The 27,500-nt window shown below is 44.7% G+C and overlaps 2 protein-coding genes across 8 annotated transcripts in view; both read right to left on the bottom strand.

The window, feature by feature from the left end:
- The window catches only part of dock3 (dedicator of cytokinesis 3), a 48,809-nt gene extending 26,725 nt beyond the window's left edge, over positions 1–22,084 (bottom strand). For all 5 annotated transcript variants that reach the window (XM_068593945.1, XM_068593946.1, XM_068593947.1 and 2 more), the window contains exons 1-5: positions 21,537–22,084; positions 9,220–9,303; positions 8,737–8,777; positions 4,970–5,025; positions 3,632–3,728 (exon numbers count right to left, since the gene is read on the bottom strand). In XM_068593945.1, the coding sequence (XP_068450046.1) occupies positions 3,632–3,728; positions 4,970–5,025; positions 8,737–8,777; positions 9,220–9,303; positions 21,537–21,573 (315 nt within the window). In that variant the 5' untranslated portion in view covers positions 21,574–22,084. The remainder of the gene's footprint in view (positions 1–3,631; positions 3,729–4,969; positions 5,026–8,736; positions 8,778–9,219; positions 9,304–21,536) is intronic.
- Positions 22,085–23,598: 1,514 nt separating this feature from the next.
- Positions 23,599–27,500, bottom strand: part of LOC137796982 (basic salivary proline-rich protein 1-like) — a 7,853-nt gene continuing 3,951 nt past the window's right edge. For all 3 annotated transcript variants that reach the window (XM_068595288.1, XM_068595290.1, XM_068595289.1), the window contains 3 exons: positions 26,333–26,611; positions 26,062–26,199; positions 23,599–25,961 (listed from right to left, as the gene is read on the bottom strand). In XM_068595288.1, coding sequence (XP_068451389.1) covers positions 24,553–25,961; positions 26,062–26,199; positions 26,333–26,611 — 1,826 coding nt within the window. In that variant the 3' untranslated portion in view covers positions 23,599–24,552. The remainder of the gene's footprint in view (positions 25,962–26,061; positions 26,200–26,332; positions 26,612–27,500) is intronic.

The raw sequence follows: 27,500 nt of genomic DNA, 5'->3' as shown, positions 1-27,500 counted from the left end.
CTTTGACCCTCAGCGTCTCCATCTCCCACTGTAGATGAAGAGATGTGAAGGCTTTGACCTGAAACTGTCCAATTTGACTCAAGGGAGACTCAACGGTTTAGTTTCCCTCCCTTCCTGCCTCCTCTGCCTCTTTCCCCAGCTGGACTGAGTAATCACACATTTACACCCTGCAGGAACGAACACACAACACACACACGCACACGCGCATAGCGTTTAACACATCTTCAGGTGTGTTTCATTGGGCCTCGTGTTCCCTCCCAGCACCACGGCAGCTCGGCCGCCTCCCTGTACGGACCCTCAGGACTCGAAAGGAGGGTCAATAAGGGTCTTTTTAATAAATGCATCTATGTGACGAAGCACCAGACAGATGGTGAAATAGTTATTAAAGTTGACCACCATCATCCACAGGCGGCCCAGCGAGGTGTTGCTCTCTAAAGACGAGGACACGGCTCGCGTGATGAAGTGATGAAGAGGAGTTCTGACAGCAGAGCTCGCGGCCCCGAGGCGGCTTCCCCTCAGAATCAAACGTGTGAAGTTTGCGAGCACGTGAAAGGTGGAAAACTAAAATCTGTGTCACAATATTTAAGTTAAAATGATCATAATTCTAATAACGAGATGCTTCCTGGGTGAGATTTTAAATGTATTCTTCTCGGTTTGTCCTAAAACATAAAAACACAGCAGCAAAAAGTTATGAGCATTCAAAATAATCAAGGAAGTTAAGACAGGAACTAGAGCTGTGTGTCTTCACGCAGAGCGACAGACAGGAAGTAGAGCCATGTGTCCTCACGCAGAGCGACAGACAGGAAGTAGAGCCATGTGTCCTCACGCAGAGCGACAGACAGGAAGTAGAGCCATGTGTCCTCACGCAGAGCGACAGACAGGAAGTAGAGCCATGTGTCCTCACGCAGAGCGACAGACAGGAAGTAGAGCAACATACAGGAAGTAGAGCCATGTGTACTCAGGTGAAGTGAGAAACAGGAAGTAGAGCAACAGACAGGAAGTAGAGATACATGTGTCCTCACGCAGAGCTACAGCCAGGTAGTAGAGCCATGTGTTCTTACACAGAGCGACAGACAGGAAGTAGAGCCATGTGTCCTCACGCAGAGCGACAGACATGAAGTAGAGCAACATACAGGAAGTAGAGCCATGTGTACTCAGGTGGAGCGAGAAACAGGAAGTAGAGCAACAGACAGGAAGTAGAGATACATGTGTCCTCACACATAGCGACAGATAGAAAGTAGAGCGAAAGACCGGAAGTAGAGGTACATGTTTCCTCAAACAGAGCGACAGACAGGAAGTAGAGCCAGGTATCCTCAAGCAGAGCGACAGGCAGGAAGTAGAGCCATGTATCCTCAAGCAGAGCGACAGACAGGATGTAGAGCGACAAACAGGAAGTAGAGGTACATGTGTCCTCAAGCCGAGCGACAGACAGGAAGTAGAGCCATTTATCCTCAAGCAGAGCGACAGACAGGATGCAGAGCGACAGACAGGAAGTAGAGGTACATGTGTCCTCAAGCAGAGCGACAGACAGGAAGTAGAGCCATGTATCCTCAAGCAGAGCGACAGACAGGAAATAGAGCCACGTATCCTCAAGCAGAGCGACAGACAGGATGCAGAGTGACAGACAGGAAGTAGAGGTACATGTGTCCTCAAGCAGAGCGCCAGACGCGTGACAGTAGGTGTTTTAACACGGAGCTGTTGGCTTCTCTCCACAGAGCTGTCAGTCAAGCTGTCGCCACGGAGACAACACAGATCCACCGTGAACATTTTGCACCCGAATGAAGCTGTGGATCACCACCATTACAGACATGTGATTAAACATAGAGCTGCAGTGTTTCAACAAACACAAGCTTTACTTCAGGAGAGCACCAAACGATGAAGGAAAACGTTAAATGTTCTCGTAGTTTTTGTCCAGTTACAGACGTTAAGACCTTCTGATGGTTCTGCTGCCGCCACTCAACTTCAAAGCTTTCTCCTGAAACAGCCGACCCAACGGCAATTATCTCCAGACGTTAGTCTGGCCCCGTTGAGGAAGAGTCTCCATTAAAACCACAGAACAAGAACTCAACTGAGAGCGTCGCTGCTTCCTTGCATCAATATTTGAGTGCGTCTGTTTCATTCTGTCCTCGTCTTCGTGACTCTTCTGGTCGATTGCTTCATCGCTTCCTCGTCTTCCTTCTTTCTGAGAGTTGAACCTCTTTGTGTTTCTCTGCATCACATTCAGTTTGAATGTTGTTCAAAGGCTCACAGAGGAAGTTCTACTCTTTATTTCCTGTTTATTCCATTGTGTGTTGTTGTTGTTGTTGTTGTTACAGCTTTTTAATCAACATCTTGTGATGAAGACTTCTCCGTGTATTCAGCGTCTCTCACGTCTGTCCTTCGTCCTCGGTTCAGGTTCACGTGCTACTCGTATTATTCACAACGCAACGATGACCAACAACCGGACCGAGACGCCTCTCAGTGGAACCGTGACCAGGCACAGACACAAGAACACACACAAGAACACACACAAGAACACACACACTTGCTGCACATTTAACAGCAGAGAAATGCCTCCCTCTGCGTTTCCCCCGTCTTTACATCCCTCCATCATTGTTCGGTTGTCAACACCGCCTCCTTCCTGTTCACACATCTATCCCGCCCGCCCACGCACACACACGCACACACACACACACACACACACACACACACACAATCCAGCTGTTTGAGTCTGAAGTCCCAGTGGCAGTTTGTAAAGACCTAACACAAAACACTGGGAGACAGAGGACTGAACGACAAGATGTAACCACAGAAACAGCATCGATAGAGGACACGCGTGTGTGTGTTCCTCTGTGTGTGTGCGTGTGTGTGTGTGTGTGTATGTGTGTTAGTGTCACTTTATGCTCTACTGCCTCCGTCACCTCTTCAGGCTTCAGTTCCTCTGAACATCAGTTTACTGAGAGTTCATCCTGTCGGTGTGAACACCTCATGACCAGCCATGTGGCACTGAGTGTGTGTGTGTGTGTGTGTGTGGTGTGTGTGTGTGTGTGTGTGTGTGTGTGTGTGTGTGTGTGTGTGTGTGTGTGTGTGACATACTTTGTCCAAAATAACTGTAACTTCCTAATGTCCCCAAGCATTTATAACATGTGTTCACTCTGCTTATAACTACATTATGACATGTGTTCACTATGTTTATAACAACATTATTACATGTATTTACTATGTTTATAACTACATTATCTCATGTTTACTCTGTTTATACTCCATTATGACAAGCGTTCAATATGTTTATAACTAGATTATTACATGTGTTCACTATGTTTATAACTACATTATTACATGTGTTCACTATGTTTATAATTCAAGCAGTTTACACACTTTTAGAATATGATCCTCTTTCCTCGCGCCATAATTATTATTATTTTGATCCATCCTCTTTCCTAGATTATGAAACAAGGAACCTTGAGCATAAAGGAACGAGGAGTTGTCACATGACTCCCTGGAGCTGCGTTCGTCGTAACAACGCCAGACGTGTGCGGGCGAAGAGGCTCATTTGCTAATCAAAGCAGAATAATCATAATGAATGACCTTTTAGTTTGAGCTGGATGCAGCATCAAAGAGCAGCGAAGAAGAAGAAAAGCCTGCTACTCACCACGTACAGCTGCTTCCACAGCAGCGCCCACTCCTGCAGCGTGGACGTCACCTCGGTCACGATGGGGTCCTCCAGAGGGGCCACGGACTCCTGAGGCCTGAACAGAAACACACACAGGCTCATGAACGGGCCCACACGTCTCCAGCAGGACCCACTGCAGAGGAGGAAAGCCAGTAGGACTCCTCTGGTTGTATAGAAGTCTCTGCTTCATGTGTTAAAGCTGCATTCTCTCTCCTGACCACCAGGGGGCGACTCCTCTGGTTGTATAGAAGTATATGCTTCATGTGTTAAAGCTGCATTCTCTCTCTTTTCTTATGATCTCATACGAACCGTTGTTTGAAAAGAAGTTAACTTTATTTTTAGATTTAAAAAAAAAAATCATGACCTCTAACTTCTAAGCAGCTTGGTCTCTTAAAAAATAATGAATTTGACTAAAACCCCTAAATAATTAATGTTGATTAAAGTGGCTCCTTTATTTTGGAGCATAAACACGACAGATTGAGTTTGACTTCCCGTCTGATTTTATACTTAAGAGTTGGTAACAAAGCGGAACAAGAGCAGTGAAGTGAACTGCTGCATGCACATGAACACACACACACACACACACACACACACACACACACACACACACAGACACGCACACACGCACACAGACACACACACACGCACACAGCCTCTCTGCCCCGGAGGTCTGCTTGAAACAGTAAAGGATTCTCTAATTTCAATTAATTTACTCGCCGTGTCTCTAATTAAAAAACTCTTATGCAAATCAGAGTTACGCTCCATAACTCTGATTAATCTGCAGTTTCCAATCATTATGTAAATGTATTAAAATATGGAGTCTTGAAGTTGGAAGGGAATGAGCAACAAGGAGGTTCATTCCTTATTGAGGAGAAAAACAACCGAAAGAACTCATCAAATGATGAAGAAGAAGAGGATGACGAAGATAAAGAATATGATGAAGATAAAGAGGATTATGAAGATGAGAAGATGATGAACTTAAAGATGATGATGAAGAAGACAATGATGAAGATAAAGAAGATGATGAAGATTAGGTTTAAACAACTAAACTACTCAGTTAGTTTTAAATAACTAACAAGTTGTCGAGTTAAGTTGGCTGAACTTAAAAAAAGTAGTGTAGTTGGCTCAACCTAACTAGTAGTTTAGTTGTCTTTTTGCAGCTGTAACATACAACTAAGAAGGGAAAAAATGTGCCGGAGAAATTAATGGTTTAAAGGAATCTGTGTTCAGTTCATTGTTGATAACTGAGTTATTTTACCTCACACAGTTATTCTCTATGAGACATTATGTTAATAACTTCACAGCAGGTGAACTTACCCTCTGTTGGTCACCACCGCTTTCTTTAGGTGGACATAACTGACTGGAAACACTCCCTGTAGAGAGACAGAGAGAGAGAGAGAGAGAGAGAGAGAGAGAGAGAGAGAGAGAGAGAGAGAGAGAGAGAGAGAGAGAGAGGATCAAACATTCTGCTCTTCATCTCATGTTTTTTATGTTTCATGTTTTTTTATATTTAATGTTTTTTTATATTTTTTTTATATTTCATGTTATTTATGTTTCACATGTTTTATATTTCATGTGTTTTATATTTCATGTTTTTTATATTTCAGCTTGATGAGACACATCTTCAGGAGGTCAAGGAGAACCGGTGCCTCAGTGTCGGAGACAACCCGATGTGTCTTTCAGTGTCCACTTCCCATAATGCATTGCGCAGTCTATCCTCTCCCCCTGATGCCGGCACATCACCGAGTGACGATGAAATGGTTGGATGCGTTTTTTATTTCAGCTTCATGCAGAGAGCTGAAGACAGATTTATGAATCTGAAACAAACAAAAAGGTTGACGGCAGCGATGCTTCATTCTGACCCGCGACCTGCTGACCTCACCGCCAACACAGTTACTGAAGCTTCATGAATACTTCATGAGATGTAAAGCAGCTGCCCGACCTGTGGACCAGAACACCAGAACAAGAGGAAGAGGAAGATGAGGAGGAAGAGGAGTGAGGAGCAGCTGCTCTGAACAGCCTCGCTCACAACACGAGTCTCACTGATCAATAATTCATGATGTGAAGGTTAGAATGAAGCTGCTGCCGAGCAGCAGATACTCAACGTATACAAGTACTACACTGTATATAAATACGACACTGTATACAAGTACTACACTGTATACAAAAACTACACTGTATCTAACTACTACACTGTAGACAAGTACTACACTGTATCTAAATAGTACAATACATCTAAATACTACACTGTATACAAATACTACACTGTTTTTACAAGTACTACACTGTATACAAATACTACACTGTATTTTAATACTGCACTGTATCTAAATACTACAATAGATCTAATCACTGCCCTATATCTAAATACTACAACACATCTAAATCTAAATCCTACAATACATCTAAATACTACTAATCACCTCAATACTACAATACATCTAAATACTACTGTGTATGTATCACGATGCAGCAGACTTGAGACAATCTTTCAAACAACGTGTTCTTCTTGAGTACTGACGTGATACATTGTGATAAAAAGTAAAAAGTAAATTTTCTAACATCCTTTTTATATTGTTATAACTGGATTTAATCAAACTCCATTTTACTGATTACATTTGAACACATCATGAAGATGTGTCATTTTTTACTGAATGGAGTTTGAAAGCATCACCAGTAACTTAATTGATCATTAAAGAGATCGTTAGCATAGCAGCTAACGATGGCACCCGTTAGCTGCTGGGTTGCAAGAGATTCAGTACTCCGGTCACAAAGGTATTGATTAAAACATAACTATACATACAATAGTTTTATGTTAATGAGTTCATGTGTTTGATGTACATCATTTCACCATTCAGGTGTATTATTTCTCCACCGATCATCGTTACCCTTTTGTAGCAGCGCTACACGGCGGGAGGCTTGAGGAGTCATGTTTCACCTTCTTTTTTTTACTCGATCTGAAATTAAACTACGAGCTCGACTTTAATTAATGAACGTACAGTAATGGGAGGATGTAAATATGTGTTTTGTGTCATAACATCTTTACATCTCAAGTGAGAAAACTATGAGTAGAAAACGATTAAAAAATAAAGCGCCGTCTGCTGAGGGAACGTCCTGATGGAGGGATTCATTCATATTCTACCACGTTTCAGTGAGGAGAAGAGTCAGCATGGACTTCTATACAACACACGTGTGTGTGTGTGTGTGTGTGTGTGTGTGTGTGTGTGTGTGTGTGTGTGTGTGTGTGTGTGTGTGTGTGTGTGTGTGTGCATTTCAATGTCCTCTCTGAGAGCTCGTCATGCAGAACACGCCTCCAGCCGACAGACTCGTTTTCTGCTGCGTCTGTCAAAAGACCTCTCGGGGGTCAAACATCCCATAATAGAACACAGGGGAGCACTTTGCCTCACGTCAGGAAGTATTTTTAGAAGAGAGGAGAACAACAGCAATAAAAGAGAGCTAGAGGTTTTGGCTCCGCCTTCAGGAGGCGCTCCCCCATGTCATGTTAACAGGTTAACGCGTTAACGTGTAAACGTGTTAACACGTTAACGCGTTAATATGTTTACACTTTGGTGACTCGAGGAGAACTAAGTACTTTCACTGTACTGAGGTGGAGCTTTGAGGTACTTATACATTATTCACTGCAAAGGAAGCGCAGCTGTGAAAGAGCATGCTGACCTTCTGCCGCTCTGATGTTAGCAGTAGCAGTAGCATTAGCATTAGCGCTCATTTCGTTTTAAAGCTCCAGGGTGTTCTGGTCCAGACTCTCAGCTCTAAACTGGAGAAGCGGCTTGTCTTCAAGTGTTTCATAACTTTCTTTATTATATTTATACTTTTATTCCACTCCTTAAAGATGTTTTTATCACATGTATTCCATAAAGATTATTTCTCACTTGGTCTCGATGCTTTTGTTCCTTAAATAAACAGAGTTGAACACTCACTCACACACACACACACACACACACACACACACACACACACACACACACACACACACACACTCACACACACACACACTTTGTTCCTGTCCACTGTGATAAAGGATGCTTGTTAACAGGTCAGTGCATTCAGATCACCTCAAGCTCTACCTGGCTAAAATAGTGTGTGTGTGTGTGTGTGTGTGTGTGTGTGTGTGTGTGTGTGTGTGTGTGTGTGTGTGTGTGTGTGTGTGTGTGTGTGTGTGTGTGTGTGTGCGTGTGTGTGTGTGTGTGTGTGTGTGTGTGTGTCGGGGGTGTTGTTCTTAATTTAGCTGATGTGTTGAAGCAGCGGTTCACTTATAAAGGTCATGTTGTTACAGGAAGAGAAAGAGCAAGAAGAACAAAGAGGACGGGAGAGGAAGGAGGGAGACAACGAGGAGACAAGAAGATAGGAAGGAGGAGACGACGAGGAGACACTAGGAGAGGAAGAAGGAGACAACAAGAAGACACTAGGAGAGGAGTGTCCTTATGAAGACAGTATTGTCTTGTATCTCTTTTAAACTCTCATATTCTTCTTCGTGCAGCGTTTTAGGACTCGGGCGGATTATTTATTGATGATTTATCCTTTTACTAAGTGATGCAGTGTGTGTGTGTGTGTGTGTGTGTGTGTGTGTGTGTGTGTGTGTGTGTGTGTGTGTGTGTGTGTTGGAGATACAGAGATCAGCTGGGACTTGGTCTTCTCATCTAATCCAAACAGTCTCTAAAGTTTAACGTGCTTTAAATGATGCAGCGTCACAGCGATTAAAGTATTCATGTTCCAGGGCGAACCGGTTTTCCTCCTGCACCCTGCCGCGCTGCCCTTGAGCATGGCACCGGATGACTCCTCTGGTTGTATAGAAGTCTATGCTTCATGGGTTTAAGCTGCATTCTCTCTCCTGACCACCAGGGGGTGACTCCTCTATGCTTTAGGGGCGGGGCTACAATGTGATTGACAGGTCTCTATGTAACTCCTCTTCAGTCCACATGTGATCAAAGTATTTATGTATTTTTATAAAGTCTCTTCTCATTAAACATGCAGCGGCTTCATAAACAACCTCCTCAACAGAGGAAGACGAGTATCAAAGATGAGGAAGAAGAAGGCGTGGTCCAGAGTGGGAGGAGCTCTCTTACCTTGACGTTTGGCTTCCTGGTGGAGAATCCTCGGTACCAACCTGAAGAAGACAGGAACAATATATTACAATATATAAAAACTACACAGTATGAAGTATTCATGGTTTGGGGTTTAAAACACTACAATGTATAAAATACAAAGAGAACCAAACAGAAATCAGATATTTCTGAACAGAACCAAAAGCTCTCAGGTTTATTGATCAGAGGAGAGGATGCGGGTCAGGGGAAGACAGGAAGTGAATCAGAGGATGACAGGAAGTGGATCAGGGGAAGACGGGAAGTGGATCAGAGGAGGACAGGAAATGGATTAGAGAAGGACAGGAAGTGGATCAGAGGAGGACAGGAAGTGGATCAGAGGAGGACAGGAAGTGGATTAGAGGAGGACAGGAAGTGGATTAGAGAAGGACAGGAAGTGGATCAGAGGAGGACAGGAAATGGATCAGAGGAGCACAGGAAGTGGATCAGGACTAGACGTGCTCTGACCTTCACACTTCTCCAGGATCTGGACCGTCTCTCCAACCTCCAGAACCAGAGCTTGAGACACGGAGCCTCTGAAGGAGCAGAGCACTGCGACAGAGAGGAGACGAGTCAACAACGCTGTCAACCACCGTAAACAACGCTGTAAACAATGCTGTAAACAACAATGTAAACAACACTGTAAACAACAATGTAAACAACTCTGTAAACAACAATGTAAACAACACTGTAAACAACAATGTAAACAACTCTGTAAACAACAATGTAAACAACTCTGTAAACAACAATGTAAACAATGCTGTAAACAACGCTGTAAACAACAATGTAAACAATGCGGTAAACAACACTGTAAACAACAATGTAAACAATGCTGTAAACAACACTGTAAACAATGCTGTAAACAATGAAGTAAAAACACTGTAAACAATGCTGTAAACAATGCTGTAAACAAAATGGAGACACTCAACAATATATATATATATTTTAAATATAAATATATATATATATATTTTAAATATAAATATATATATATATTTATATATATATATATATATATATATATATATATATATATATATAAACATGTGATGCTCTGTTGTCACGTGATTAGTGGTTCACAAGCTGCTTTGATCTCTTTGATATGGCTCATCTGTGTGTGTGTGTGGTGTGTGTGTGCGTGCGTGCGTGCGTGCGTGCGTGCGTGCGTGCGTGCGTGTGTGTGTGTGTGTGTGTGTGTGTGTGTGTACGTGTGTGTGTCCTGAGAACAGATCTCATTCCATGTGAAGACATGAAGTCATTTTAACATCCTCCACGATGTCCACAGGCAGACTCAAGTGCACTCAAGAGTGCAGCAGATGGATTGTGTGGCTGTGTGTGTGTGTGTGTGTTTGTGTGTGCGTGCGTGTGTGTGTGTGTGTGTGTGTGTGTGTGTGTGTGTGTGTGTGTGTGTGTGTGTGTGAGAGAGAGAAACAGATTCCCTCTAGTCGCAGCTGATTCGTGAGAATGCAGTTTTTGAGAGTGTGACGAGGGAAACAGAAGAAGGCAGCTTTTTATGCATGTGTTGGTTTAATTATTCATACGTGTGTGTGTGTGTGTGTGTGTGTGTGTGTGTGTGTGTGTGTGTGTGTGTGTGTGTGTGTGATTGAATGGATGTGACTGAGTTTTAACTGAATAAAAAGCTAGTCGGGGAAAAGAATGAGCAGAGAGACGCAGAACTAGGCCACACACACACATACACACATGCGCGCGCACAAACACACACAAGCACACAGCTCAGCGTGTCATGTGTGGTCCATGTTCTCCGTGGACTTAAGAGGAACACGTTAGCCTCCCAGAGGAGAAGTCCCAGTAATCAACCAGGAAGACAACGTGTGTGTTGTGAATGATGAAGAGATGAAGAGATGAAGAGATGAAGGGATGATGAGATGAAGGGATGAAGAGATGAAAAGAGGAAGAGATGTAGAGATGAAGAGATGAAGGGATGAGAGATGTAGAGATGAAGGTATCAAGAGATGAAAGGATGTATAGATGTAGATTTGAAGAGATGTAGAGATGTAGAGAAGAAGGGATGTAGAGTTGAAGAGATGAAAGGATGAAGAGATGTAGAGAGGAAGAGATGTAGAGATGTAGAGATGTAGAGATGAAGGGATGACAGCTCCTGTGAGTGACAGTAGGAGCTCAGAGAGGAGGGGGCGGGGCTACAAACTCTGGAGAAACAGCTGATTCTTCTTTCTGTTATTGAAAGAAACATCATGAACATCATATTCTAGGTCAAAGGTCAAGTTACTCGCCACACTTCCTCTGAAGGGTTATTTTCAAGAGAATGAAGAGAATAAAGAAGAAAGAGGAGCCGCTGTGTCAAGATCAACACGATATGAGCATCAATACGATAACGTGGTGCTGGAGCTGCTCCTCATGTCCCATGATGCTTTGCGGTAACATTCTGCATGAACAGAAGATCATTTAACAGAGTGGGCGGAGCTTCGGTTGGACTACATCTACTGCTTGAGCCACACGAGCTTTGGAAATAGATAAACAACAACAGGAGGTAGAGGACGAGGAAGAGGAAGCTCAAACATTCCTGAGGCTCATCTAAACGTCACTGTTGACGTTCACGTGAGTGTTGATCATAAATGAATCCACTCCCAGAATGCACTCTGTTACCGGACCACTAACTGACCTGTTTGAAGCCGCTGACGCGTGTTCAGAACAAAGGAAGCGTCAACCGGATTAATCTGGATTAACGAGGAAAACAACACACACAACACAAAGGCCTCCAGCCCTGCAGGGTCCCTGAACACCTCACACCCCCCCCCCCCCCACCCTCTCCCCACAGGCTCCCACACACATACACACAAACACACACAAAAGCTGGCCGCGTTAAAGTGACTGTTGATTAGCTTGTGGACCTGGTGTAGAGTGTGTTTAGGTATGTGTGTGTGTGTGTGTGTGTGTGTGTGTGTGTGTGTGTGTGTGTGTGCGTGCGCGCGTGTGTGTCAGTAGAGCATTCCTCCGTTTGTCGTCTCTTTTGTTGCTCACAGACAAACAGACGTATTTGTGATGACACAGCGTGTCATGTGACTTGAGGTCAGCGACGGTTTGTGACATCACACCACCGAGCTCACGAGAGATTATTATTACTGAGGAAGAGGAGGAGGAGGATGTATTATTACTGGAAAAGACACACGCACACGTAGACACACACACACACACACACACACACGCACACAAACACTATCCAACTATAAGTGTCTTTGTGTGCTGGTTGTGTTACTGTTGTTATATATGCAGTAGTGTTGTGTTAATGTGTCTCTAGTGTGTGTTGTTACATTTGCAGTAGTGTTGTGTTAATGTGTCTCTGCTGTCATTTTATTAAATAGTTAATGTTGTTCCTTCTGATTGGCTCTACTCTTCAGTGTTTTAGTGTCGCAGTTTTGTTGGATTGTGTTGTGTTATAACTAAATGTGATGCTTCTTGTTGATGACTACATGCGTTGTCCGTTAACGACGCCGCGTCCCATCATGCACTTATTCATGTAACCGTACAGAAGGCCCAGGTAGAAGCGGCACGACGTGAGTCATGTAATCATCAGAGTGATGTTCATCGTCATGAGTACACACATTAGAACAGCAAACACCAGCCATTATTATAATCATTCTAATTTTCCCCCAAAAATTATAGATTTTATAGGATTTTTTTAATAAATACTATTGATATTAGGCCTGGCACCATGGGTTGGCCAAACAGTCAAACTATCAACCTGGCAGCACATTGTCATAACTGTACATTTGACTTTTGAAGGCAAGGCCCACAGAGCTATTTGACTGTCAGGGATAGGAACTTCAGTCAAGGTTTCACATTTCTAAATTGACACCACAGAACTGCATGCTGGGAAGTCCTGTCAAACTCCGTTCAGGCTATTGGTCCGGCCCTCCACAATATTTTCTGTTCCTCATGTGGCCTCCTGGGAAAAATAATGGCCCACCCCTGCATTAGGACGTGGTTGTGTTCATAAGAGCGACAACAGGAACATCGGGTTCTTGTAAACGTTGTGTGTTCCTAGAGGAACATCTGCTGCACTAAGCTCCTCCCCTCTACCCCCTCTCTCTCACCAGCAGTATGTGGAGCTGAGCGTCTGCTTCTCTGCAGCAAAGCAGAGCCACTAGACCACCAGGGCCCCAGACCCTGGTGGTCTAGTGGTCTTGTGGTTTTGAGGTCTTGTGGTCTGGTGGTCTAGTGGTCTAGTGATCTTGTGGTCTGGTGGTCTAATGGTCAGGTTGTCTGGTGGTCTAATGGTCTCGTGGTCTGGTGGTCTAGTGCTCTAGTAATCTAGTGGTCTAGTGATCTTGTGGTCTTGTGGTCTGATGGTCTAGAGGTCTGGTGGTCTGGTGGTCTGGTGGTCTCAGCTTTACGGAGGACTCACTCGGTCCAGATGGCCGAACTCACTGCCCTGAAAGTGGAGCAGTGGGCTAAGCCTCCATTATACCGGCTTAAAAACACACTAATCACCCAGCAACACTGTGTGTGTGTGTGTGTGTGTGTGTGTGTGTGTGTGTGTGTGTGTGTGTGTGTGTGTCTAATCTTAGCACAGCCTTCTGTCTGCAGAGGGACTGTCTCTGGCTGTTATCAACCAGAAAGTCGTGTACTCGTTCATAATCATAACGGTGTGTGTGTGTGTGTGTGTGTGTGTGTGTGTGTGTGTGTGTGTGTGTGTGTGTGTGTGTGTGTGTGTGTGTATGTGTGTGTGTGTTTTAAAAGAGACGTCCCGTTGGAGATAAAATCATAGAAATAATCATAACACAATATAATAAACAGTTAATAAACTAGTTATTTGAAGCAGACGCGTTGTCACTCAGCAGCTCCGGACCTCCCATAATGCACTGGGGTCTGCTGATGATTTAACTCTCACCACTAAACACCAGTTACACGGAGACAACCAGGATAGGCTGCCACACACACACACACACACACACACACACACACACACACACACACACACTCACACACACACACACACACACACACACACACACACACACACACACACACTCGCTGAGTCAAGGAAATAAAGCGCAAGCTCAGCTTGATGATGTCACCTGAACGGTGTCGGGTGTCATCTCATTGGCAGCTAGCGGCTAGCTTAGCGCCTACAGGTCTAACCCCATGATGGCCTGTAAGCCACCTGTGATATCGAGGAGCAATATTTGTCAAAATATGCGTAAGAAAACCATTTTAGAGACTTCCTGTTCTACTGATGGAAGAATATATATACATTTATGTTATATATATATATATATATATATATATATATATATATATTATATGGCATCAATGGAATTGGACTTATTAGATATTTAATTCACCAGAAAAGGCCGATACAACTCAAGCTTTCCCACACACACACACACACAAACACACACACACACACACACACACACACACACACACACACACACACACACATACAAACACACACACACTCTACAGCCGTTACTGCCTGATGGGACGAGTCTAATGAGGTCAATGGAAATGTCCATCAAATGCCATTAGAAAGGAAGAGGGACGTCTATCTAAAGGGAGGGTGTGGGGGAGGCGACAGAGAGACAGACATGTAGACAGACACTAAAGTAAAGAATGAACAACATGAAGACATAAACTTCTTTAATGTTTCTAAATGGATGGAACCCTAAGCTGCTGCTCAGGGTTCCTTTACAGGACAGGAAGTGAGGTCACGGCCTAAAGGTCATGTGTATTAAAGTGTTTCAGAGTGTTCATCTAAACTCCAGGTGAACGTTTCTCCATCATCCTCCCAGCATCCAACTGAGCCCTAGTTCACACAGTGAAACCAGTACAGACGCAGAGCAGTCTGTATTGGTTTTACTGGTCAATACTACTATTTACTCTCTTTAACCTCTGAGCCCTGCTCACCCCCACCACTTAGTGAGGCCCATTACAGACCATTACCAAACCATTACAGACCATTACAGACCATTACAGACCATTATCAAACCATTACAGACCATTACAGACCAGTACAGTGATTGAATGGGAGGCTCTCTGCACAGAAAAGCTGCAGAGCAAACACACACACACACACACACACACACACACACACAGACATTGAACTCTGTCTGTCTTTTAGTCACAAATGAAAATATCTAAAAAAAATATACATAATATATATGTTTATATTTCATATTTCATATTTGTATTTTTATATTTCATATATTTTTTTTATTATAAAATATTAATATTTTTATATATGATATTTATATTTTTATATTTTATATAAACTATTTATATTTTGTAATTTCATACATATTATTTAGATTTATATATTTTAAATGTAATATTTATCTCTAGTTTTGTTTCATGAAAACACACAAAACATGCTGCTGTTTCTTTTGATTTATTAGAGGTGAACACACGCACACACATATACACACGCACACACACATATTATATAAACTATATTATATAACACTAATATAGAATATATATATATATATTATAATACTAATATGGAATATATATATATATATATGTATATATATATATATATAATATTCAACATGTACATTGATTGATATGGAGAGGACGCATCTATAAATAGTTTTAGGGAGGGAGAGATGGAGAGAGAGGGAGAGAGCAATAGAGGGAGAGAAAGAGCGATGGAGGGAGGGAGAGCAAGAGAAACAGATAATTGTCCTGCTGTGTCAGCATTTCAGTCCAAACTCTAAAAGTATTGAACAAAAGATGAATATAATAAAGACAAATTAAAAAACTGCTTTTAACTTAATATATAACCACGACCCGTGTTTGTTGGCGTTACAGAAATAACAAAAGAACACTGCTTCCTTCTGTCTTCTTGACCAACAGGAAGTGAATACAAAATAAAGTTTTTAAAAAGAAAAAAAAGAAAAGAAGAAGAAAATAAGAAGAAAAGAAATCCTGTGAATTCAGCTGACCTCAGAGCTGCTGTTCTTATGAAGCTCCTCCCCCTCCCAAAGGAGGAGGAGTCACACAAGGAAGATTATACAGGAAGTCATGAGACAGGAAGATTATACAGGAAGACATAATACAGGAAGTAATAATACAGGAAGTCATGAGATGAAGATTACACAGAAAGTCATGAGACAGGAAGTCCTAATACAGGAAGTCATGAGACAGGAAGTCCAAATACAGGAAGTCATGAGACAGGAAGTCCTAATACAGGAAGTCATGAGTCAGGAAGTCCTAATACAGGAAGTCATGAGACAGGAAGTCCAAATACAGGAAGTCATGAGTCAGGAAGTCCTAATACAGGAAGTCATGAGACAGGAAGTCCAAAAACAGGAAGTCATGAGACAGGAAGTCCTAATACAGGAAGTCATGAGACAGGAAGTCTTGAGACAAAGGCCCAATCCCAATATCCACCTTTACAGACACACACACACACACAGCCCAAAGTTAGGACGCTGTCAATAATTATAAAGAATATGAATAAATAAACTTCTGAAGTGTTTTTGATCCTTCAGGACGGAGCTGAGACCAACGGGCCGTTGTTATGGCGACAGAGGGAACCAATCTGGCCAGAGTGTAACCATAACAACGACGAACTGTGCTCCAGAACGCTGCTTCAAGACACACACACACACACACACACACACACACACTTGCAGACACACACACACACACACACACAGTCAGAAATTTTAAGAAGCACCTAAAACTTTTTTTTCACACTACTTAAACTTCCTGGTTCAAAGGAGACGTCCTCTTTGTGCATATGAACTAGATGTGTGTATATGTGTGTGTGTGTGTGTGTGTGTGTGTGTGTGTGTGTGTGTGTGTGTGTGTGTGTGTGTGTGTGTATGTGCGTGTGTGTGTGTGTGTGTGTGTGTGTGTGTTAACCCGTTCCAGTCACGAGCAGTGAGGCTGGATTTAAGAGCACGGAATCATCTCACACACACACGCACGCACACACACACACACACACACACACACACACACACACACACACACACACACACACACACACACACACACACACACACACACGGTGCTGGGTGAACTTGGATCAGTGTGTTTCAGCACCTTGGACAGCTCCACCTGTCGTGTGTTGAACTTCAGCATTAAGGAACTGAAAACGTGAACATGTGACGCTACAGGATAAAAGCTTCTTCACGGCTCACACAGCAGACGCCCCAAAGCACAAGGAGGCAGATTAAAATATAACTCATGCAACAAACATGATCTATGTATGTATTCATGTATTCATTCCAGCCTGCATGTGTCCTGTCAGTTCTTCAGGAGGAAACGTCCTCTGAAGGCCTGCAAGCAGTTGCCAGGTCCACAATATGGCCGCCAATGGCTGAAGTTTTACTGGATGAATAATTCACATTGAAGTCCACTTTGTTTGCAACATGTGCACTAAACGCAGAATAAGACATGAAGCCGCTCAGCCAGCGGTGCTAACAGGGACAGAAACTTCTTAAAGGGACAGGAGCTTCTTAAAGGGACAGGAGCGTCTTAGAGGAACGGGAGCGTCTAAAAGGGACAGGAGCTTCTTAAAGGGACAGGAGCGTCTAAAAGGGACAGGAGTGTCTTAAAGGGACAAGAATGTCTTAAAGGAACAGGAGCTTCTTAAAGGAACAGGAGCATCTTAAAGGGACAGGAGCGTCTTAAAGGGACAGGAGCTTCTTAAAGGGACAGGAGCGTCTTAAAGGGACATGAGCGTTTTAAAGGGACAGGAGCGTCTTAAAGGAACAGGAGCATCTTAATGGGACAAGAGCTTCTGAAAGGAACAGGAGTGTCTTAAAGGGACAGGAGTGTCTTAAAGGGACAAGAATGTCTTAAAGGGACAGGAGCTTCTTAAAGGAACAGGAGCGTCTTAAAGGGACAGGAGTGTCTTAAAGGGACAAGAATGTCTTAAAGGGACAGGAGCTTCTTAAAGGAACAGGAGTGTCTTAAAGGGACAGGAGTGTCTTAAAGGGACAGGAGCTTCTTAAAGGAACAGGAGCGTCTTAAAGGGACAGGAGTGTCTTAAAGGGACAGCTGCATTTTAAAGGGACAGGAGTGTCTTAAAGGCTTCATTCAACTCAACTCTCACACAGGAGATTATTAAGTCCCTTTCACCAGTCAGCCCCGTAAAGACCAATTAATGAATCACTTATGCAGAATTATGAAAGAGGAATTATGTCATTTTATTGAGAGTGTTACCCACTAAACACTCAAGGCTCATCATTATCATAATGGTGTGTGAGTGTGTGTCTCTCATTTTCTCTTTTCATTCAAATCAAGCAGAAAACCCAGATTAAAAAGTCTGATCGTTATTCGAGTTGAACACACAAATGAAATGCATCAATCACGAGAGTGATGAATAAACTTTATGAATATTATAATCTATAAAACTGCTTTTCTTGACTAAACCATGGATCATGGTTTCTACCAGAACCCCCTAATGGTCTCTCCCTCACACTAGTCTGTGGTCTGTGAGGACAGTCCAGTGGCCTGGTTACTGGTTACCTCACAGCGTCCCAGTCTCTGGGGGAACTCGCTGGATGTCTTCCCAGTTAGACGTTCTCCTATTTTACAGAGAGATTTAAGCAATGAATCTGAGATCTGGGTCAGTAAACATTCTCACAGGAAAGAGGAGTCGCTCCACGGCTCACTGACATCTTTACATCTGCAAAGACAGCTCTCGTAGGGAAGGGATGGGGGGGGGGGGGCAGTAGTATCCAGTAGATCATGTGATCAGGACATCGTGGATGTTTCTCTGGTCTCTGATGATGTGACTTTGTCAACAACCAATCAGTGTTTAAACCAACAGGAGGAATTATGAAGTCAAATGACCATGTTTAGACTTTCTGGCTCCTCTCACGGCCGAGATGATGTTATGATATAATATATGATTACTGACCAACACAAACCTCTAGAAGCACAGCCATGCTTCACTTTGAGATGTGATTAAAATACAGAGCCAGCACCCTTAGGAGGAGAAAGAGGAGGAAGAGCAGGAAGACCAGGAGGAGGAGGAAGAGGAGGAGCAAGAGGTGGAGGGAGCAAAAGCAATCAATTTGATTCGCTGTCACTTTCACTTTGGCGATGTCGGATGTTTGAGCCTGCAGAATTCCTCCTCTCCAGCCGTGAGATGGAGAACGAGGCGACTGAGAGGACGTTCGGCCCCAGAGACGTTCTTCTGTTTCCCGCTTCAGGAAACATGAAACACGCATCGGCCATGTTTCATGTTTCACTCCTCTGGTGAAAACATCTCCAGCTTGTAAAAAGCCTGAACACGTTTTGTTATTTCTCTCTGCAAGACGACGAGGAGACAACTTTTAAAACGCTGGTTTTCTGAATGGAGTCTGGATGGATCGGCACTAAGCGATGCTATGCTAACAATGAAGCTCCTCCTTCAACATCAAAATAACCCTTTCGAAATCCTTCATTCTCATTTTTCTGAAAGCAGAGTTATTGTTTCTCTTGTGATCGAGTGTTTGGTCATAAAACAAACCAAAAGCACAGAGTTAAGTTACAATATGTCCTGATACGGTTTGATGCTGTTCTCCAGTTGTGTCGCTGTCATTAGACCGATGAGGGCCGTCACGATGAAGATGAGTGTCTGTTAGAAGGCCGGGCAAAGGGCATGAAGGGTGATTAAAATGATGGAAAAAAACGTCAGGCCACTCCATCCCCAGAGGAGGAGCCCTGATGAAAAGGATGAAGATGATCGGTGATGAGGAGAAGAACCGCAGCCCCTCTTCATCCTCAGGGCTCAAGACAGACGAGTTTCGGCATAAGAAGGAGATGAAAACATGTCACAAGAGGAAAAAGGTGAAAAACAGACGAGTGAGAGAACACCGGTGGAAGAGATTTGATTGATTCCCTCAGAGAACATTGTGAACATGAGTTTATGTCTCTAAGCGAATATCTCTAGCTTCATGTGTTAAAGCTGCGTTCTCTTTCCTGACCACCAGGGGGCGACTCCTCTGGTTGTATAGAAGTCTATATAAATGACTCTACTTCTCTCTTGATGTATTCCCTCAGTAAACATTGTAAACATGAGTTTATGCCTCAATCTGTAATTTCAAGTCTTCTTCTATACAGCATGATGTTCATTTAGTAAATTATGGTCAGTCAAACAGACCATAAAGCAGGGGACGCTTTAGGGGCGGGGCTACAAAGTGATTGACAGGTCTCTGCGTCACACCTCCACAGTGGTCACTTCCGGTTCTCTGGTTGCATAAAAACAAGATGACGACGGCCAAACTGCAGAACAAGAGGCTTCAAAACGTCCACAACCCAACGGGTGACGTCTCCATGATGACGTCAACTTCCAATGGACAAGTTTACCAACTCAGAGATGGAAAGATGTCTACACGAACACAAACATCCGAACGTCTGAACCAGAACGACAATCATGATGAACTATTAAGATAACATGTGTTATTATTTCATTATTTACCTGCTTCTAGTTCTGAACCACGTTTTGTTGAGTTTGTTTAAAAGAACAACTTCAGTCCATCAAAGGCTGACGTAACATAATGTGTGTGTGTGTGTGTGTGTGTGTGTGTGTGTGTTGTGTGTGTGCGCGCGCGCTCTGGGGGTGGTGAAGCAGCCTCAATGGGCCACAAAGCTGCATTCATCGCTCTGAATAGATGTTTTCCATCAGAGCCTCTGTGAGCTCTCAGCCCGCCGGCCTTGGTATGCAGAGACGCATCCAGCAGACTCACAACCAGACCCACAACCAGACTCATAACCAGACACACAACCAGACTCACAACCAGTCTCACAACCAAACACACAACAAGACTCACAATCAGACTCACAACCAGACTCACAACCAGACTCACAACCAGACTCACAACCAGACACTTTCGACCTAGGCCTCATCAGGTGCGGACTGTCATGTGTTCATACGGACTGTCATCCTTCACTGACTACTATATATATATATATATATATATATATATATATATATATATATATATATATATATATATATATATATATATATGTATATATATATATTTATATATATATATATTCTATTTAACTACACAGTCCATTTTTTCAACAAGCCAATGAAATCATCGTCTACCTGAACATTGTATGTACCAAGGATAGCGTAGCATAGCGTAGCTTATCATATCCTAGCATAGCTCTACCGGCTGCTTCCTCCCCGGTGTGTGAAGGAGAGGAACCACAAGTCCTTCCTTCCTGCTGCCGTCAGGCTGCACAACCAGCTGTGCAATTCTGAATAAATTGTCTGTATATATAATCCTGCTGTTGTGGATTATTTCACTGTTTTACTGTTTACCTCTATTTATATGACGTGTTCTTCATTTTATTGTCTCTTGCTGTAATCCTGCAACTTCCCCACTGCGGAATAAAGGATTACCTTGTTTTATACCACGAGATACCAAGTACAGAGTACTACAAAGAGTATTACATACAGAGTATTACAGAGAGCACTACAGAGTACTACAAAGAGTATTACAAACTTCCAACTACAGAGTACTAAAGAGAGTACTACAGAGTACTACTACAGAGTAATACAGAGAGTAATACAGAGTACAACTACAAAGTACTACAAACTAACATCCTTCACAGAAAGGTGATACTAGAGGAGTTTATTAGAAAGTGATGTGAAGTATCACAGAATACTAGCATCATCACTGAGTACTGCAGCAAAATACTACACACACACACACACACACACACACACACACACACACACGCACACACACACACACACACACACACACACACACACACACACACACACACCGTGCACGTCCAGAACACGCACACGCACACTCACGCACCGTGCGCGTACTCACCCACTCCGATCTTCTCGTCCTCCGTCGGCGTCCACATGATGTCCAAAGTGCCAAATCCCTCAAAACAAAGTGTGTCGTCACCCGGCGCGCCGCCGCATGGAGACCCGGCACCGGAGAGCCCGAGCACCGGAGAGCCCGAGCACCGGAGAGGATGAAAGTTTCCCTCTCAGCTGTTATTTTCCCGGTTCGATGTGCGCGCGTCAGTCTGGCAGATCCCGCATGAGAGCAGCGGGACAGACCGGGAGGAGCCTCCTGCAGCAGCGGGACCGCAGACTCTGTCACCGAGCCCAGACCGGAAGAATACCCCGGTAAGTTGTCACCGGCAGCCTCCCGGCTCCTCTTCTCTCCTCCTCTCCTCCTCACCTCTTCTGTTCTCTCTCCTCCTGTACTCTTATGTTCTCTCTCCTCCTCTCCTCTTCTGTTTTCTCTTCTCCTCTCCTCTTTTCGTTCTCTCTCTCCTCCTCCTCTTCTTCACAGCAGCCCTCGCACGCAGCTCTCCGCTGCAGCAGCTGTCAAACTTGTTGTGAGCGAGATGATGATGATGATGAGGGAGGAGGAAGAAGAGGAGGGGGAGGTTTGCGCTGCGCTGTGTGAAGCAACCGGGAGAGTCGCGCGCAGCCAGCAGCAGAAGGGAAGAGGACCCGAGATAAGAGGATCAGGAGGAAAGCTGATGGAGGAGGAGGCGATGAGGGGGAGGAGGGGCAAACATAACACACACACGCACACACACACACACACACACACACACACACACACACACACACACACACACACACACACACAGCACTTAGTGAGTCATCAGTCCTCGTCGTGACGTCACAGAGACGTGTGTTTCGTCAGAGACGTAAAGACAACCACGTTAAATGTGAATGATCTGCCACCGTGTGGACAGTGTTGGTCAACGCAGCATATTTCACATTATTTCGATTATTATTATTATATTATCTATATGATGGCTAATAGACTTTACTTAAGGTTGTCAAACTCATTTTCCCGCTGGGCCACATCAGCATCACATACGTCATCTTTTTTATATTCATGCGAAAACATCTCCTTCAAACTACTGGATTCGTTGTAGTTCATCACCAAAATACATTTTACTGGAAAGAAATTAATACAGCAGATTATTGTGATATTTTGACAGCATGGTCTTCATCTGTGTGGACATCAACAGCTGTATGAATGTCGTGCTGACACGATGATGATCCACAAGAACACAATGACGAAGAGGGAGCTCATTGATGAGGACATCGTCATGTTGAGCTACATATTTAAACCTCAACGCACCTGATGATTACGAATGATTCTGACCTGCATCTTTTATTCTTTATTCAGGTTGGTGAAGTGCAGCTTGTCAGAGATTAGCTGTTCTTCTCTGGCCTCAGCTCAGGAGTCCAACCCCTCAAGTCTGAGAGAACTGGACCTGAGAAACAACAAGCTGGAGGATTCAGATGTGAAGCTGCTGTCTGCTGGACTGGACAGTCCTCTCTGGAGACTGTAGACTCTGGTCATGCTGGTTCCAGCAAGTTTGAACTAAACACAGATTCAGTATTTCCTGTAGACCTGAAGTTGTTTGTTGTTGTTGTGTTCAAGTGTGCAGGAAATCACGCTGTTTAGCAGCTGACAGCATCTCCACATGTCCAGAGACAGAGGTCCTCACTCATCAGTCTGATCTGTTCTCTCCCAGTGGAATGTCTCTAAGGAGAAGAGACATTCACATGCCACTGAGACTGTGGTTTTTATCAGCTCTGAACCCTCACAGCAGTGACTCCATCTCTACAGTGAGCAGTGAGCTGTAGTGTGTCTGCTGCTCTTTCTGCTGGATGTGCTGCATCATGACTGACAGCTGATGAAGGGAGTCTCTGGAGACACTGATCCATCTCGATCGATAGAAAGATAGAAACACCAGTAAATGTTTGTTTTATTACATCTTTCTTTTGTCCTCCCCCTCTTGAAGAAGCTTGATACCAAATGTTCAGATTCAGTCGTCTTTTAAATCTTTCACATAATCAATACTACATAATCAAGATTTGATGATCAAAAAGGAAATGAATCATGAACCAAAGGCTTATATCTTTATTTAAAATAAATAACAGACTTAAGGTGCATTATTCTGTTTACATCTAGCAAGTGATGCAAATTAACCTCCATTAACAAAAGAAACATTTCATTCACATGCATATTGAATTAAAAAGGTGATTATGTATTTACAGAAGTCTCATGTTGAGCAGAAGACTTTAAAGAATAACAAAATATTGATATTCAAACTTATATAACTCAGTGTCAGCAAGATAAAAGGCACCTGAGCAGGTGTGAGGTTGGTAAGCACCTGGAGGCATACGAGTAACACACTGCTGAGGCAAAGCTGAACCTTTGTTCTCTTCCCTCGCCCCTACGGCCAACCAGCGTCTTTTCATTTATCTTTTAGGGTTCTTTATACTTAGAGGTAACATGATTAACATGATTTACTGTGTCTAAGAACCACTGATAGAAGGTCTGGATGTAGATCTCTCTTTTGAACATGAACCCCATTCTAACCTGAGGCTCAAACCTCTGGAGGTTCAGCAGAAGGTCCAGAAGGAAGTCCAGCAGAAGGTCCAACAGGAGGTCCAACAGGAGGTCCAGCAGGAGGTGTAGCAGGAGTTGTAGCGGGAGGTCCATCAGTAGGTCCAGAAGGAGGTGTAGCTGGAGGTCCATCAATAGGTCCAGCAGGCGGTGTAGCAGGAGGTCCATCAGTAGGTCCAGAAGGAGGTGTAGCTGGAGGTCCATCAATATGTCCAGCAGAAGGTCCAACAGGAGGTGTAGCGGGAGGTCCATCAGTAGGTCCAGAAGGAGGTGTAGCTGGATGTCCAGCAGGAGGTCCAGAAGGATGTCCAGAAGGAGGTTCATCAGGAGGTGTAGCAGGAGGTCCATCGGTAGGTCCAGCAGGTGGTGTAGCTGGATGTCCAGCAGGAGGTCCAGAAGGAGGTCCAGAAGGAGGTCCAGAAGGAGTTCCAGAAGGAGGTCCAGCAGGAGGTCAAGCAGGAGGTCCAGAAGGAGGTCCAGAGGGAGGTCCAGGACGAAGTCTAGCAGGAGGTGTAGCTGGAGGTCCATCGGTAGGTCCAGCAGGAGGTGTAGCTGGAGGTCCATCAATAGGTCCAGCAGGAGGTCCAGCAGAAAGTGTAGCAGAAGGTGTAGCAGGAGGTCCATCAGTAGGTCCAGAAGGAGGTGTAGCTGGAGGTCCAGGAGGAAGTCTAGCAGGAGGTGTAGCTGGAGGTCCATCAATAGGTCCAGCAGGAGGTCCAGCAGGAAGTGTAGCAGAAGGTGTAGCAGGAGGTCCATCAGTAGGTCCAGAAGGAGGTGTAGCTGGAGGTCCATCAAGAGGTCCAGCAGGAGGTCCAGCAGGAGGTGTAGCAGGAGGTGTAGCGAGAGGTCCATCAGTAGGTCCAGAAGGAAGTGTAGCTGGAGGTCCAGCAGGAGGTCCAGAAGGAGGTGTAGCAGGAGGTCCATCGGTAGGTCCAGCAGGAGGTCCAGAAGAAGGTTCAGCAGGAGGTCCAGCAGGAGGTCTAGCAGGAGGTGTAGCAGGTGGTCCAGCGGGAGGTCCAGAAGGAGGTCCAGCAGGAGGTCCAGCAGGAGGTGTAGCAGGAAGTCCAGAAGGAGTTCCAGAAGGAGGTTGAGCAGGAGGTCCAGCAGGAGGTCCATCGGTAGGTCCATCGGTAGGTCCAGAAGGAGGTCCAGCAGGTGGTCCAGAAGGAGGTCCGGAAGGAGGTCCAGCAGAAGGTCTCACCGGAAGGCCAGACGGAGGTTCAGAAAGAGGTCCAGAAGGAGGTCCAGCAGGAGGTCCAGCAGGAGGTCCAGAAGGAGGTCCAGGCGGAAGTCCAGGAGGAAGTCCAGCAGGAGGTCCAGCAGGAGGTCCAGCAGGAGGTCTAGCAAGAGGTCTAGCAGGACGTCCAGCAGGAGGTCCAGAAGGAGGTCCAGAAGGAGGTCCAGCGGGAGGTGTAGCAGGAGGTCTAGCAAGAGGTCTAGCAGGAGGTCCAGCAGGAGGTCCAGCAGGAGGTTCAGCAAGAGGTCCACAAGGAGGTCCAGCAGGAGTTCCAGCAGGAGGTGTAGCAGGAGGTCTAGCAAGAGGTCCAGCAGGAGGTCCAGCAGGAGGTCCAGCAGGAGTTCCAGAAGGAGGTCCAGCAGGAGGTCCAGCAGGAGGTCCAGAGGGAGGTCCAGGAGGAAGTCCAGGAGGAAGTCCAGCAGGAGGTCCAGAAGGAGGTCCAGCAGGAGGTCCAGCAGGAGGTCCAGAAGGTGAGGACTCAACAAAAACTCCACCCTCTGAAGGAACTTTACATGAACATTTCACCGTCTCGTAAGTCACATTGTTTCTTGTGTTTTCCAAACCCTTTGTCTCCGTCTCTTCTTCCAGACTGTTTTCCTCATCATCTCCCTGCTGTCGAAGACCTGCAGCACAGAGAAGAGACTATGTGTTACATAAAGTTAACTTGTGTTGTGTTGTTGTCTGCACGTTATGGACACGGTGATGTATTTCATATACACTTACTGTTATTGAGGTGTATTGTGATGCGCTTCTCAAATACAAGCAGAGCTCCAACTGCAATAACAATGAAAACTCCTAAAACAAATGTGAAAGCCAACCATCCGATGGACACTTTGCTGGATGAGTCTTCATACACTTTCTCTGAAACACATTACAAAAAGTAAACGTAAACAGTCGAAATGTAACTACATCTCATGTACAGCACAGCAACAGTTAAAGAAGTCTAAATAACGTTTAAACTAATAAGACATGAACAACAACAATGAAATCTCACCACTGATGTGCACAAAGGTCTCAGAGGTGATCCGGTGCTTGATGTCTTCCTGCTCCACTACACAGCGATAGCGGCCCGTCTTGTTCACAGTGATGTTGAGGGTGATGTCATAGCTGCTTCCTCTCTCTGAGACCTGAGCTTCCTCAGCAGGAAGTTGGTTTCCCTTGCTGTCCTGCCACCTCACTTTAGGTCTAGGAGAAGCACCTCGAACCTCACACTGCAGCAGAGACCAGGTCTCTCCGGCATCGAGCATTGTGACGAATGGCTTTGGAGCTGCAACTGTGAACACAGGATGAATTACAGATTATTCAGGACATCAACATTGTTTCAAACATAGATATGTCGGTTCCATGATTTTCTGCCTCTCTCTGTTTTATTTCTTTGTAAACTGAATGTCAATGGATTCATGCAACAAAATCCTCAAGAGACCAATATGTCTGAAAACTTCGAGGAGGGGGGCACCCATATCTCTGCTGGAGGCCAGCCACTAAGGTAGTCACAAAGCTCCATGGGGGCAAGGCGCCTTGGGGATTAGATCCGCCCTGAGATGCTGAAGGTGCTGGCCATTGTTGGGTTGTCTTGGTTGACACGCCTCTTCAGTGTCGCATGTGGGTCAGGAACAGAGCGGGGTGCTGGTTCCCATCTTCAAGAAGGCGGGACCAGAGAGTGTGAACTATCAGGTATCACACTGCTCAGCCTCCTGGGGAAAGCTCAAGCCAGAGTGCTGGAGAGGAAGCTCCAGGGTGCTGGAAGGAGGATCCAGGATGCTGGAAAGGAGGCTCCAGGGTGCTGGAAAGGAGGATTCAGGGTGCGGGAAAGGAGGATTCAGGGTGCTGGAAAGGAGGCTCCAGGGTGCTGGAGAGGAGGCTTCAGGCCGACCACTTGTACAACCTCAGATTCAAGACGAGCAGTGCAAAGTCTGTCCCGGTCGTGGAACAGGGGACCAGCTCTTTGCCTTCAAGGACTACTGGAGGGGTCCTAGGAGTTTGCCCAACCAGTCTACATGTGCTTTGTGGACTTGGAGAAGGCTTTGGACAGGGTTGCTCTGAGTTTCTGTGTTGGGTGCTGCAGGAGTATGGGGTGCTGGATCCGTTGCAGCGGGCCTTCCGCTCTCTGTACTGCAGTAAGAAGTCAGACCCGTTCCCGGTGGGTGTAGGCCTCCAGGGTT

This window comes from Clinocottus analis, unplaced genomic scaffold, assembly GCF_023055335.1.
Source record: "Clinocottus analis isolate CAN_PGR_092001 unplaced genomic scaffold, fCliAna1.0.p SCAF_3, whole genome shotgun sequence".
Lineage (NCBI taxonomy): Eukaryota > Metazoa > Chordata > Actinopteri > Perciformes > Cottidae > Clinocottus > Clinocottus analis.
This window is presented reverse-complemented; position numbering and strand designations above follow the sequence as displayed.